This window comes from Ostrinia furnacalis, unplaced genomic scaffold (genome assembly GCF_004193835.3).
Source record: "Ostrinia furnacalis isolate ACB-3 unplaced genomic scaffold, ASM419383v2 OfSCF7591, whole genome shotgun sequence".
NCBI lineage: Eukaryota > Metazoa > Arthropoda > Insecta > Lepidoptera > Crambidae > Ostrinia > Ostrinia furnacalis.
The window spans coordinates 432,164-448,705 of record NW_021137830.1 but is presented as its reverse complement, the minus strand read 5'-3'; the positions used below and the strand labels follow the sequence as shown (position 1 = coordinate 448,705).

The window sequence follows — 16,542 nt, the reverse complement described above, 5'->3', positions numbered from 1 at the left end:
GTAAACATCGTTTGCGATATTCCAAAAAAGTCACCGACTTCTTGGCTCCGTCAGTTATTAAACTTTAGTTTGCAATAAAAAGTATTCATAGTTAAGGACTTAGTGCCGAGTATTAAAATCATAAGGATCTCTTGATTTACAACAACTTTTTTTTATCACAACATGATTAAGTTATTACTTATCTATCTATCTTAACAACAGCATCTGCTAAGAAAAATTTATAGACAAGCGACCAGCCCGCCGTTTCGCACGAGTGCCTTAAATTAATTATAACGGGACTATTCCCACCTCTCGTTCCCACCACTGCAACTCCTGTGTAGCCAGGATCTACAGCTTGACCGCCACAAAAACCCAACCAATGAAGGTCAAGTTTGTCCCGGGGGAAAGTTAAACTGTCATTGGACCCGCAACGAAATTAACCAGAAGAACATAGGAGGAGTTCGAAATTAAGGTTCGACTTCCCTCGATTGCAAAGCGGATGACAGGTGACAAACAAAGGTTTAAAAACCTTTAAGAAGAGATAATGCACCACGGACAATAAATTAAATTAAGGGGGCCTATCTTATGAGCAATTAGCAACTACCTTAAATTAATTATGTAAACCTTCCTCTTGAATTACTCTATTTTTTGCTGAAAACTGCATTAAATTAATTGCGTAATTTAAAAGATCTAAGCGAACAGACAGCTGGAGCGACTTTGTTATGAGCGATAAGATTTCGATCGACTGGAAAGTCAAAGTCAAAATTCCTTTATTTCCATGATACTATTAAATAGTGCAAATCTTCAGCTCTTTTGAATCCTTTACATTTCCCATAATCTTTTTGCCCCATAATTAGCAGAATAATTAGGCATTGAATGACGATTCCATCAGTTCAAAGTCCCGGGAACAGACAGTCTGTCAAATTATTCTATTAGCAGCCCATTTATTGATTAGTGTAATTGCCACCCGATATAACATCCTATAACTAGACTCCTTGATTGTTATCTTTCAGTGTAGCTAACTACTACCATGTTTCTGATCGATGTGATGTACATTTATAGATCGGTAGACTGCATACTGTAAAATATTTTTTTGTGTTTGGAGGAGAATGAAAACCTTTTAAGTTAATAATGATTACAATGTTTTAATTTTTACTCTCACAATACACTCATAACTATACTAATAACTTTGTGAGGGGAATTTTCTTTCTGGAAGTTGCTTCTTACACTAGACCAGCGGTTCCCAAACTTATTTTGTCTTTGCCCACTTTGAGAAAAAAATCTTTTTTAGCGCCCCCATTTTTGTAGTCAAGAGTCGAGTGCTCAGTCGGTGTCTAAGAATCCTCCTAGTATATGATATTATAAATCGCCTCTCAAGCCTTTACACAATGCCTCGATTTTTTTCGGGGTCTCTTACCCCCGCCCCCCTTTAAGCCTGCAGCGCCCACAAGGGGGCGTTATCGCCCACTTTGAGAAAGAATCGCCCACAAATAGGAATCATTGTCACATCGTTACCCAGAACTTTTCTTACAGTTGTGATTGTAACATAAAAAGTTCTAAACTTAACACAAGCGATTCGATTTAACGAGCCGCGTTACAGTGATCAATATCGCGCTCGAGTAACCCGGGGCTTCCCTCTTCAATTATTGACGGTACCCACGGCTGCAATGTGCATTATTAATATCACTAGCGGGCGCTTTGTAAACAGCCCATATTATGTATAGATTTAGAGCGGTCGTATTGTGGACGTCTTAGGGCCAATAGAAATGTAATTTTAGTACATAGGTACGAGTACAAGCTAATCAAATCTATCGCGGTAGTCTCACTGAAGCTCGGGGTACACTCATACTGGTTACGTCAAAGGCATTTGATGTCGACTGCGTAAAAAAGTGTTATTTTGTACAGCGCCCCTAGCGGAAACTATCAAGAACTAAAATCTTCATATATTTTTTTAACGCGCTTGCTAGTTTGATGTAAACTCACACTAAGCCCTCTGAATTGAGCGAACACGTTGACGGGACTGTGCTTTTACGGATATGTGTTTATCGACCTTAAATTGTTTTCTTGTTCGTTCCTTTCAGCCAAATGACGTCCACTGCTGGAACGACCAGTCCTGCACTGTCCGCATCCATGTGCTTCCCGCCTAAATCGATGCAACGTCAAATAGAGTTACGCCCGTTTTCACCATAAATCCTTAATTTTTAAGTGACCATTATGAAAACAAAATTCCTGTTACATGTTACCATAGGGGTCACTTAAAAATTAGGGATTGATGGTGCAAACGGGCATTAGCCTAATTAGTGGTGGGTCGGCTATATCTGCCGGAAAACTGACAATGGTGTAAACAGGTTTTTGAATTTATGTGATCACATATCGGCAATCGTAGCGTAGGATGACCTGCTCGGTAAACCGACGACCTAAGAAGATAGAAGAAAATCGTGCATTTTGGTGAGTGTATTAGTTAGGGCTTACGAGCAGTGGACTGTCATTGGTTGAAATTAAAAAAAAAAACGATGTAACATCACGTTCATATCTACTTGGGGATTTTTGTAACCCTCTTTTAGAAAAGGACTTCAAAACTTAATGTCAACAAGAAAGTAAAAAGTAATAACTTTCAAATTAATTTCAATCTAAATCGGAGACCACAAAAAACGGATTAATAATTCGCTCGATAAATTCCGTCGACTCAAATCCAATCAGATTTCAATTAAATCTGAAATCGTTTAGAGATTACAGTAGTAACATAATTCTGAGCGATGGGCGAAATATCAGAAAATGCTGACAAAAGAGATTTTATACTTCGTCGTCTGTTTCGTTATTAATTTGAGCGCTAGTGACGACACGGTTATAGTGAGTCTCAGACCAGAAGATGTGGTGAACACCTTCAAAAATGTGCTGTCGTCTAGGTATATGAAAGAGCTTGCGAACGAATTTGCGGCTAAAGCAGCTCATTACTTTATTAAGGAAATGAGGAATAAGGAAAAGGAATTTACTAAAGTAGATCCAAAGAGGTATACAGATTTCATATTTTCAGTCAAGCATAGCAAGCTTAAAATACACAGAATATGGTGAACTGGTCAGGTGTTTATCGTAGTTTTAGGTCTACAACGCCAGTTGCGGTTACGGGTCAATCTCGCTTAAATAATGTGTGTGGCGAAAAAGAATATTTATAAAGACCCAATTATTATTAGGCATCAGGCCATAACACATCGTCTTCGATCTACTGTATAAACCAATCTGTTATGTTTGATAACATTTCGTTTTATTTTTTAGTAACGACGATAACTTTGGCTCAAGGATCCCATCCCGCGCTGAATACCCTCGTAACAACTATCCAGAACTAGCAATATTAGACGAAGAAGAAGCGATGGCTCTTCTCCAGGACCCTTCACCAGACGGCGACAACTTGGAGAAGGAGTCACCATATCTCAGCAACGAAGAAATTTCTGGGAAGGATAGCAAACGGGACATTCCAGTGATAGGCGTGATGAAAATCAATGGAGTGTATTTCAGAAGACTGCTAGGCGTTCTTTAATATACCACTCATACTTTTGACAGCTATCCATTTGTGTATTTTAAAACCAGCCGACGGAAATAAAGCCATCGAACGGGCAATGAAATCTGAAACTTCCACTGCAAAAAAACAATTCAGCACTGAAACATTTTTATGAGAGAAATTTTATTGTATGTCCGAAGTATTGTGTGTACCTATGCACTGGACTATTATGACGTTGTAGACATTTCAGTCGGAACTACGTACTATAAAAAAAATAAAGTATTTTCCTATTTTTTATCATGTTCAGACGAGAAAATCCTTAGCTTTGTGCAACCACCCTCAAATAAAGCATGCCAACTTGGGCAACCTCCCTCAAAGAACTCTATAAAGCATGCTCTCCTGCTTTTGGTCATCGATCCATTGAGCAGATAGGCGGTCTACGCTATGTTTAGAAGTGGTCTCCATTCGAGAAGACTTATCTTTTTCTTCTACTATCGTGGCGACCACGTGCCGGAAGACGTAGTGTGAGCAGACCCCTCACTAGGTGGCCGGACGAGCTGGTGATAGTCGCGGGAGGTGCCTAAATGCGGACGGCGCAGGTCGTTGAAATCCTTGGGGCAGGCCTTTGTCAGTGGACGTCATTTGGCTGAGACGACTATCGACCTACAGCTCCACTAGGTTTTGGAAGTAGACATTGTAAAACTCCAGCTTTATCGGGTCGATTGTCCGTAAGCTGTCTGTTTGCGCTCTGAAAGCGAGCGCCAGCGTTCCCGCCATACATCACGGATGAATAATTGATGCTCTGGCGGGACGCCGCGGAGTCCTGGAGCTCTAATTGTGAGATGGATTTAATGTGAGCGATATTTTTTAAGGCGTTATTAAAGTTTTGGTCGTTTAGAGCGATTATGGCGTTAACTGGGCGTAGTTTGTTGCAAATATTGTCTAATTTAGAGTAGCTACAGAAAGTTAGGAAAATTAGAAATTAATATGGTCAAATGGCTAGTTCCAAATTGGTGAAAAATAGTGTCATTTTAAAACAATTTTACACAAAATTATCAGGAGAGTTAGTTGTATTTTGGAAACCCAAGTTGTAACCATAAAATAGAGAAAGGAGTAGTTTGATATCTATCATCGGGTAGAGGATATGATGATGATGACGAAATGATAGTTTGCTAATTATAATTTCGTCTCAAATATTATTTCTTTAATATCCCTAACAATATGATATAACGAGTGCTTGTAGAAGGTATCCTACTGAAAAAACACGACGAAACTTTGCAAATTAATCTTAATTTACTAATTGCCATGGCATTGAAAAACAAAAAGTATTCTGACTTGCCGATGCCCTGAGTGTTAGAAAAGTTAGAATACAGGACGAACCGTCCCAGCCATGTATCACGGCAGGCACAGCTATGCATTATGGATGCCCGCGTCGGAAATTAGCGGGCATAGTGCTAGACTGAAGGTCCTGCAGAATACATGCATTCGATAAGGGACAAAAAACGTTTTCGTCTGACTCGCAAAAATGGAAACTGTTTCGCTAGTGAGTGAGTGAGTGAACTACCTACATTGCTTACTTTTGAAAAATGATATGTTGATTTACTACGTTGATAAACAAAAACGTATAGTTACGGGAGTTATTTAGATTATCTTTATAAATACAGTTGTCTTTTTAATATTTTAAGCTACGAGTTATAAAAGTAATTCATTTTCTGCAAATAGGCTTTTATAAACATTTTATTTCATTATTTCTTTCTAAAAAGTGCTCATGCACGTCCCAATAGTATTTTAACCACACCACTGCTTCGGGACATTAAATAGGCCAGCGAATGTTGTTGTTGTTAAGTGTGTATGAGATATAAGATGATTAACCAACTTCCTATAAAATATCAAAATGACCTGTACTAAAATTGATTGAAAACAATTGAATGGTAAACTTAATTACTGCTAATGAAATTAACAGCAGCCAATCTAGCTTACTTTACATGTAATTTCCTTATATTACCACTATGATGTTCTTGGCCATCATCTAAAACAGAAAGTTGTGTGCCCTTGAGGAGCCACGTGCTGGCCATAATTCAGCTCTATGAATTATTTATTGCAGCATTGTCTGGCTGCTGTCGCCTGCTGGAATTTTAGAATGCAGCTCAAATTTTACCGCTGAAAGCGTAATCAATTTACGTTTTTATGACGTGGAAAGTTTTTGCCAAAAGGCTAATGGTGCTCGTTTGTTCATTGTAGTTAGTTTTCATTTAGCAATCATGTAGATTTTAGTTGTATAAATAAATCATTGTGGGAACAAAAGGTTTTTTTTTACAATAATGGGGAACTGGTGGAAAGTAATGGGGCAACAGCTAAAGTACAGTTACATCCTAAAAACCCTGGGATTTATATGTCTAAAATGGTTAATTGTACATAATGTAATGAAAGATTGTCTCAAATAAACTGATAATAACCATATTTTAAAACAAATGATTTAATTCAAATACGTCGCAATTAATCAAAGATTATAAAATATACAGAAGGTTTAAAACCTGAGTATCGGTCTAGTTATCTACCTAAACGCTCCCAAACCGTCCACATTGATTATTCGTGTAATAGGACGCGGCCGTCACCCGCAGCGCAACGAATAATTAGCGCAAAGCGATGCAGCATGCAGCTATTATGGGGATAGAGATGGCATTGTGAATTTGTGAAAATATCACCGACAAAATATCACCGACAATTAACTAACTTATATCAATATTATATAATTATGTTCCCAATCCGCTTTCGGCTACAGTAACTACGACAAAATTCCTTTAGTCCGCAATAAGAGGGCTACGCTGGGCTGCCCTATCATGTGCCTTCACATGGCTACAGTAGCCAATCTTGTTGGTAAACGTGAGCGAACAATGTCGATACGTTAGGACACCGTTGATGTAGTTGTAAATGATAGCCGCTGCTGCTGCAATATTATTCATAGAACTTTTCACAAAACTTTTCAGCAGAACAGTGTATTTACGTTTAAAACTCAGACGTAAGCCTGTGTTTAGCTGAATTTTATTTTAATATAGAGTAATTTTGACCATTCTTGATAGAAAGTAAATTGATTTTTAAGCATCGTTTTACGCTATGACACATTATGATTTAAAAAAAATACTTCCTATACCTACTTTAGTCACCGTCTTATTTTTATTTGCAAAGCTTACCTGATATACAATGTACACATTATTCCCAAAAACAGAAACCTGATCAAATTAGATAATATCATCTTACTCCATCTATTCAATGGATAATCCATAAATTTGATCCTCGTCCCCTGGCGCATGATGAATCAAGCCATTGTTGTCGCCCCCATGCCAATACCACAACCTGCCGTTTATTTATTAAACGCAGTCAGGTGACGCGCAAAGAGTATAGGTGTTAAAACAGAAGTGCCATTGCTTTTTTGACCCGGGTTGCGGTGAAATGACCCGGGACTATATTTAAACGTCTCTGAAAGTTAAATGGTTTTTACATCTTGTATCAACATGTTGTTTAGTTTTAATATTAGAGTTTCACAGTTTTATCCTTTCTTGGCGGAGCAGTACCTACATATTAAATTAAAGTTACCTTTATGTTATTCTTCATACCTGCAATATCTTGGAGCTTAATCATTATAATAATATGTTATAGGCATGAAAATGATGTAAATTCTATTTGGTTTCTGCAACAGCTGTTTATTCTGTTCCAATGTGTACCTACTCATTAATCTTCAGATTTGTGTGATTGTTGTTTGGCATAGACGTGCAGCGGGATGACAGTTGATGAAATTATATTTGAAATGTAAATCAAAAGTTGTATGATTATTATAATATAACAGCTACTTATGCGTTGCTCAATGAATGAGCCAGACAGTCAAATTATTTTTTATGGATACAAATGGACATCATACTTATATTTGCCTCCATCGAGATTATAGTCGTATCTGAAGCTGGTAAGTATTAGGTAAAGTACTGTCAGTGAGTGAGTAACCAGGCATCCAGGAATCTTAAAGAACATAAAGCAAAAGATACGGCTTGATCCCTAGACATTTACTTCATAATGCGGTATTACAAGCGCTTCGGAAGTGTTAATTAAAATTCCATGTTCGACAGAACTACCGTTTTTATTTGAAACGTTACTTTTCAATTTGACGACTTTGTTACGAACAAATTGAACAGCCAGTTTGAACAGGTCGAACAAGAACGTTTGATCAAAAAAAGAAATAATAATATGCTAAGATCATAGAAAAATAATGCTTAAAATTAATGTTTCAAGGTCTCATCGTGTGATATTTTTAACCTATTTAGACCTACCGAACCCTATGTGGTACGGTATCTTTATGAAAATATTTTGAAGTTACCAAACTGTGACAGTAAGCTAACATTGTGCAGGAAGAGATCCTGCCTGATAACTTTACGTATATGTACTTTACGGTACATGAAAAAGATCTTAACATGAAAAGCGTAGCAATAAGCAGATATTCATCCCCAACCAACTGTCATTCAATAGGAATGTAGCTCACACCGAATTTCCAATTGCAATTTCAGCAATATCGTTTCGTATTTCAGTTAGGCTTTGCGGTGTCACAGGTTCATTCATCAATTAAAATGTCTGCCACTATCGAGTGTATCCCGGCTGAGTCCTGGCTGTTTAATCTCAGCTATGGCTGGCTTGGGCATAATCCCCATCACTCATACTTACTGCCGAGGATGCACTAAGTGGATTATAGGGCATTAGCGTCGGATCACGGGAGCCGTCCGATTTCTTATACATTTGTTACTTTTTCCATCGCTTCCGAAGGATTTGTTCCTCCAATTTTATGGGCAGTTGTTTCATTTGAATGTTTTGTGAGCAATAAAATCGATTTGTAATGAACTAAGCTTTGCCGGCGATTCTATCTGGTTTTCTTTATTTCACAAAAATACTGTGTTTACATGCAAGTTTTAGAAAACAACTAGCTAAACATAATGTTCTTGATCCTTAAAAATAAATGTTTTTAAAGTAAATACTTGATGTGAAATTTTAGGGTAAACTAAAAATCAAGCAGTCTAGTTATTGGACAGAGTTTTTGAATGCAAGGTGCATTTATTGTGTTTTTTTGTCGACAAATACTTTTTGTGTTCGTTCATACATTTATTGTTTAGTTAATGGTATTTACAGATGCCGCTCTCTACAAACCAAGTTAATTCTAATAGTTTAAACTCGTAGGTATTCTATTCTGATAGATTCCAAATAGAGGCCAAGTCAATATAGTAGTTTTGTATCGAAATACCAAATAATTCAAATACATTTTTCATACATTATGCCATAAAAATTCAAAACTTTTCACAATACGTTCCGAACTCACAAATCCGCTAATGACCGTAGCCCGACAATTGTCGCAATAACAAAAGAGAGATGACCAACTTATTCCCACTTCCCACTAACGAACTTCATTAAACCAGACTTTATGATAATAAACAAACGCGCTGGCCGAATAAAAATAAAAACAAACGCTAATGCAAAACGAAAATGTTGGGGATATCTGAGGAGGAAGTAACTCGATACTTTTCTAGGAAGAAGGAAAAGTTTGGAGGTGGTATATGGATATTTTCGTCGTTTCAGCGCAAACTTTTTCAGTCTATTGTGTTTCTGGTGGAACATTGATTTTCCTCAACTTTTGGAATGGGATTTTACGCATTTACAAAGATACTTGAGATAATATTTTGATTAGTTAATTGTTTGATTATTTAGGAGTCTTTTACAAGTTTTTAATGAAAGTTTTGTGTAAACAGAACGTGCCAGTCTGGACTGGTTTGTAAAACGGACTACCAAAGCTGTGTAAGGTTACAAATTCGAATCCCGTGAAGGACACAAATGTTAGTGTGATGAGCATGAGCAATTACTTTTGTAGGAGTTTTTATAAACTTAAATATGTATCTCTATGTAAGTAGGTACTATTCACGTACTGTGTCCGTTATCTAGCCATTATATTAATAACTCTGCATAGTTTGTGCTAAGTGAAAGGTGCGATAATTGAAACAATTAACTATTAATTTGATGAACGGGACTCTAAATTGATTGTGCCATCTACGGATGACGGCATCAACCATCTACGGATGACGGCATCAAATGGGACATCAAGCTAAGTTGTAGCTAAGATGATTAGATGTTGTATCTTAAGGTAAGGTGCTGTATCTTAAGGAACCTAAGGTGCTGTATCTTAATAGAGGCGATTTTTCGATTGAAATACATTCTGATGCGTTATGTACATCGTGCTATGAAAATATACACAACAATAGGGATCTTTCCTGGGTCAAAAAGCAAGAGTTTTAATTAGTCCGTCAGTTAACTTATCAAAAAATATTCTACACGTATTTTTCACTTTTTCAAACTAATGAAAATTTAAAGAGATAAAGCGCGCCAAAGTTCATAAGAAGAGGCCCGTGACGTCAATGCGTGCATAAAAGTGCCGCACGTTGTGACGTCGTGCGGAACTTCAACGCACCATAACTATGTACGAGGGCGGCACTGAAAATTTCGGGAATCAAGGAAGTGAAACAACATTACTATTTAAAAATGTATTTATTGCTTTTTTAAGTATTCTCCGCGAACTTTGACACATTTTTCTATACACGAAACCAATCATTGGGGTGCATATCAACAAACTCGTTTTTTGCCTAATTCCGGTGGCGAATTTTAATTTCCACTTTCCAAAACTTTTTTGTGGCAGAAATAATAGTAAATAACTTGTATTATTCAATGATATGGTAGAGATCAAAATATTATTAATACTTCTCGAGATATGTCAATTTGAAATTATCAAGAGCCACCGAAATTGTATTTGAACCACCGGAATTAGGAACCAATCCACCGAAATTTATTTATACAGCGGACTTCGGAATGTTACGGATGATTGTCTCAAATTACTTATTTATTTGTAATCAATTAAGTATTATTATCCAGTAAAGATGTTTATAATTAAAAACAATATTCAGGCCTGTGTTGTGACCCTAAAAAAGCATCATTTTTGTTTCGGGTTCGTACGCGTATATCCATGATTCGTCACCTGATACGATGTTGTATACAGCATTTGAGGATCCTGCATGTAATCTCCCGAGAGTTCTGACGCACCAAGTAACGCGAGCCGCTTTTTGCTCTTCACAGAGCGAATGCGGTATCCATCGGGAAAACAACTTTTTTACACCTAATTGTTCATGCAAGATTATTTGTATTTGACTCATGCCAATGTCTAAAGTTGCCTGAATTTCGCGGTATATCACATGTCGATCTTCTTCAATCAGCTTACGCACAGCATCAACGTTTTCTTAGGTGACTGCAGTTTTTGGACGACCTTGACGGGGATCATCACTGAGCTTGACACGTCCACGTTGAAATTCAGGAAACCAGCGATAAATTGTGGTTTTGGATGGGGCTTCATTACCAAATGCAGAAATCATCCGGTCAACACACTGTTTTTGTGTTAAACCACTTCAAAAGTCATAATAAATCATCGCTCTTGAATTTTCTTAAGTCCATTCCATTTTCTCAACGACTAAACAAGTTTGACAAGATCTTGTGATACGACCGAGAATCTTTTTTTAAATAAATAAATGGTATACGATTTTTAAAACCCTGGAGTTTGCAATGAAATAGATTTTAATATGACTGGAACAGTGGAAATATTCCATTCCCGATACTTTTAGTGCAGCCCTCGTAATTGTTTGTTAGATTGACAAATAAAAATATATGTGTCCAATATTTTTTGATATTAAACATGACGGACTAAAAAATTTTTTTAGGAAACTAGCCTATTACACAGTAGTTTCATATTTGTTTTAGTTGTTTTTGGAAGAAAATATTAATTGAATACTAACTACTTACTGAAATAATAGGCAATTATTCAGCATGTCAAGACATGGTAATTTACATAAAATATGTATCTATGACTAATGCACATAATATACATACATATAGGTTTGTAATTACTAGAGGCCTCTGAATTAGGTATATGAACCAGAATAATCACTGAAGCGAATAATGGAGCTTCTCATCAATGGAGTGACGCTAATACGTCATATTACTGCGCATAGTAAGCTACTAAGTCAGTAGTTTAGATTAGTGTCCTAAATACAGAAACTAATGAGCTTCACTTACGCCCGTATTCACAAACGATGCTTGCTTAAGTGAAGCAGCAAATCGAACGCACAGCGTTGAATAGAGCTCTGTGATTGGTTCGTGTGTCACCCTGTGCGGCCACGCGCACTGTGAGGCCTCATAGTAATGTTTGTTAATATCAGAGTTAGACTACAATTACTAGCACAAATTTTTTTTTTACCTGTTAACGTTCGTATACATTCATTTATTTTTATTTATTTTTACACGCCTGTCCTATCATTATAACCGTAATTTCTTGGAGTTCATTTTCGATTTCGATCATGCCTAAAATTGCCTTATTAAACTAACCAAAACACTTGAATAAAAAAAAAAACAATGTAAAAAGGAAATGCCTGTGTGAGGAGTGCGCGTAACCATTTTTAACAGAACTGTTTTTTTCAGTCCACTGTGTGGTTAAATAAATTGGTCTATGTCAACCTGGACCTTTGAGTAAGCTTCCCAAAAAAGTAAAAAATACCTTCCATTTTCCCATTTACATCTATTCTAGAATTGAGTCAAATGCTTATCTAAGACGGCTTATGAAGCTCGACACCGCCATCATCACTATGACCTTCATTTATTTTATCCACACAGTAAAAATATAAAATTATCTTTCTTCAAAATATCTCAAACTCCTAATTTAAACGTAGATCTTCATTTTCAATGGCGAAACAGATATTGCCAACATTTTCCAAGTCAGAACGCAAAATAAAACTTTTCCACACTTTAGCATCCGCACACAGCGCCGCAGGGAGTTAGAACGACCTATTTTAAATTTCCACGACACAAAAACTATATTGAGTACTAGCTTTCCGCCCGCGGCTTCGCCCGCGTGGAATTTTGTCTGTCACAGAAAAACTTTATCACGCGCGTCCCTGTTTCAAAAACCGGGATAAAAACTATCCTATGTTCTTTCCCGGGACTCAAACTATCTCTATGCCAAATTTCATCAAAATCGGTTGCGAGGTTTAAGCGGGAAAGCGTAACAGACAGACAGACAGACAGAGTTACTTTCGCATTTATAATATTAGTTGGGATTGCTATAGCTACGGTTTCCAATATCGCTGCATTATCTGTCTGTTTGCATCTTAGCTGCATGAAGCGGTTTTCTTTGAATCTGTTGTTGTTTTTAAGATTCATGGACCAATTTATTGTTATATACTCGTAAACAAGAGCTTTACTTTATGAAATGAAAATTAAATAGTTCATTCAGTACATACGCTTTCCAGGGTCCCAAATATAGCTTGCCCTACCAGACGTATGGGCTGGTGCTGAGAAGAAGTGGCGGAAGCAACTCAGTAAACTGGCATATGAAACTCTATTTACTCGTACACAAAGTATAAGTTTAGCACCCAAGAAAGGAATATAATAAATATTATAATCCGACATTTTCAACCGACTTCAAAAAAGGAGGAGGTTCTCAATTCGACCCGTATGTTTTTTTTTCTATGTTTGTTACGCGATAACTCCGCCAATTATGAACCGATTTGAACAAATATTTTTTCTGCGTATAGGTAATACCTCAAGGGTGGTCCCATTTAAATTTAATAATAGAAAAAACAATCCCCAAGGGTGGAAAATTGGGGATGAACTTTTTTATACGCAATATTTTCAATTTTTAGTTTTTTTTTTGTGTTCACGCATTTGAAGTCGGTTTTATTTTTTTAAAAAGTTAATTATTATTATTAAATACACAAAAACACACTTAAAAATGTCGGATAAACTCGCAACCAGCACGATTCTAACTTTTTTGTAGCCTAATTGCTTTAAAATGTCTCGGGTGGGATCTCTACATATAAAATAGGTACATAATTTACAATAAAGAAATCAAAATACAGACATTTCTCTAACGAAGCAACTGACCTTTGCTAATGAGCAGCACATAAAATCGTCATTTTAACCGTGGGCTGTCATTAACCGCAGTTACCACGGGCCTAAATATTTGACCGCGGACCGTTTTATAATACGTACTGATTTGGACGAAAATTACTAAGTTAGGATCGTCGTAATATAAGAAAATCATATTTTCTTTCAAGCTCGTAATGAACCTTTTATTTTACTTTTGGATAAAGGGAATAATCATTCATTCTTTCTTGAGCACGAACTAACTCGGTAATTCTTACTTACCACTCAGACTAACTTAACCAGTTGGTTTCAGGCTATCTGATATGATATATTATTACCATAGTGAATATGAGTGATGGATAGAGCTATTAATATTATGTATGTAGATAAAAAGATACCAAATGATAAAAGACTCTGTGACGATACTATAGCTAAATTCCAGTCTCGCTTTGTATCTACATACCGGAAAATGCAGCGTGGGACGTCCAACCACAAGGTGGACCGACGACCTCATAAAGGTAGCAGGAAGGCGCTGGATACAGGTCGCTACCAAAGATGCAGGGCGATGTGGAAATCATCACTGAAGAACGCCGATTTGCATTACTTTAATACAAGAAACAAAAATAAACTTGCCGTTCCAAATTTCAGATTGCATAAGATTGGTAATTCATTTATGGGAAAATGTATTAAATTCTTTAATAAATTACCACAAACTGTTGTAGAACTACCCATTCATAAATTCAAAGCACATATTAAAAGTACCTTAATGAAAAAGGGCTACTATAAAGTCGATGATTATTTAAAAGATAAAAATGTTTGGGATACGTTACTGCCTAGCTCGCATAAATATTTATAACTTTGTACATTTTAAAGCATGTAAACCTTTGAAAAAGAGGCTGACAATAGTGACTGAGTTTCTTGCGCTGCTTCTTCTCAGCACTGGCCCATTTATTGTCCTGAAGCAGTGGTAGGGTTAATACTGGGACGTGTAAAAGTGCTTTTTTTAAGCCTATTTACAGAAATAAATGAGTTTTAATGAGTTTTTTAATGAGTTTTTATGTTCTTGATGCATAGAGCTATAAGTGATGGATAGAGGTATTAGATAAAACGACACTTTAAAGTCCAATTGATTGCAAAATTAAAAGGATCTGGTAAAAGTTATGAGCTGTATGTTGGTGTGCTTCTTTTTAAGCTCGACCTGTACGAGTGTTTGTATACTTCTTTTTAAGCTTTAACGTCCCTTTTCACGCCTCCTCCAACTAGCCCCATAGCGTCACAATTAAACCCCAAAATAGGGCATTTAAACAATGGCCGGCCACATCTCCAACCCCGTCCGGTTCAGAATCGGAATGTCCTAATTTCTATTCGCGTGCTGCGCAGGGTACGTGCCGGGAATGGCGGCGCAATTGCCTTTATTGTGTTACAGCCGGCCGGAGCCGGATCAAACTGGTTAGCGCCGGATTTGAGGTCGCAAGGAAACCTGAGGAACGGTGTTTGTTTGTTATTAAGTAATTAAAATGGATTTCTTAATTAAATAAACTGTCTAAAGCACGATTCACATTTTGTTTGGGTCATTAGGCTAACTTCCGAATCTAAGAACCAAAATATGTTCACTGTTGGACAAAGGATTTCCATGTCAAGTCAAGTCAAGTCAAAATTTCTTTATTTGTTTGGACTAATAAATAGTTCTTACAAATCGTCATTTTGCTCTTAAGGAGCCTCTACATGTCTCATAATCTTTTTACCCTACCAGCGCTTCGAGACCAACATTTGGCAAGTGCTGAGAAGAAGCGCCGCAACAAACTCAGTCACCACTGTCTGCCGGTTAATATAAATAAATAGAAATAGTAGTAGTAGGTACATTCGATTCAGGAGCAGTTCACTGAATTTACCATGCATTCTTGTATGGTGTATCTTATAAGAATGGGTATACAAGATTGCGTGGTATATTAAACATAAAGAATGTCCTGTGCTACCTGCATCCAGGTGCTTCCCGTGACCTTCATCAGATCTTTGGTCCACGAGTGAGTGGCCTACACTCATTTTACCTTCCCTCCTCAAGAATTTTCTGCCATTTAAAGGCAATTCTTTGTTGCTAAAGATACTTGTACACAATTACGAACTTAATTGACAAAAATGTCAAAAAGTAGGAGTATTATGTTGTCTTTATGTCTACATAATAATTATTTTACACCCACATAAAAGGATATTCTAATTCAAGCACTTAATGAGTCGACAAAATAATTTGATATCGGTATTTTTAGAAGAATCCTACGCTAAGCCTACACAGACGAAATTAAGTTAGCTTCGTTCGGTCTATTTGTCGCTGATCAAAAAATTATTTTAAAAATGTTATTATCTTTATTATGATCTAACCTGTAAGTACTGACTGTATTTATTGTGTTTTGACTAACAGCTAATGAGGGCTATCGTTTTTATACTTAACAGTTGGCACCCCTGGCGATTGACAGGACCTTACTCTACAGTGGCGCCATCTTGATGAGTGCAAATGCGATAGTCCTCCTACCACTTTAGCGCTCACCAGTTGGTGCCACTGTCTTCGCTACTAGCAAGTGACAGGACCTTACTCTACAGTGGCGCTAACTGGTGAGCGCTAAAACGATAGCCCTCATTGGTTTGATGCCGTTTGGAAGCCGTCGGAATTTCGTTTCAGCCAAATAACGTCCACTGCTGGACAAAGGCCACCCCCAAGTATTTCCATAACGACCGGGCCTGCGCTCTCCACATTCAGGTATTTCCCGCGACCTTCACCAGATCGTCGGTCCAACTACTCCGTTGGTATTACTGCAACGAAACTAAAAACTGACTTTAGAAATGCAAAAATACATCCGAGTCTAAAACTAGTCTCTACAACTGTCGATTTTAACGCGACAAATAATGATCGTTAATTCGACAAAATCCCTCGATAAGTGCGCATTCTAGGCTAGCTGGACGAGTATGCAGCCCAGCATAACACAATTTGTGTTAGAATCGAGATGATCTACTGTGTCTAATCTCAGATATTCCAGGCTGGCAGCCATTATAACAGGAGTAAGCACAAAGCGGCAAATGTTCTTCGT

The 16,542-nt window shown here is 37.1% G+C and overlaps 1 protein-coding gene across 1 annotated transcript; it reads left to right on the top strand.

The window, feature by feature from the left end:
* Positions 1 to 2,754: 2,754 nt before the first annotated feature.
* LOC114365462 (uncharacterized) lies at positions 2,755 to 3,514 on the top strand. Its single transcript, XM_028322044.1, has 2 exons — positions 2,755 to 2,990; positions 3,253 to 3,514. The coding sequence occupies exons 1-2, from the start codon at positions 2,755 to 2,757 to the stop codon at positions 3,512 to 3,514; spliced, it is 498 nt and encodes a 165-aa protein (XP_028177845.1).
* Positions 3,515 to 16,542: the final 13,028 nt, after the last annotated feature.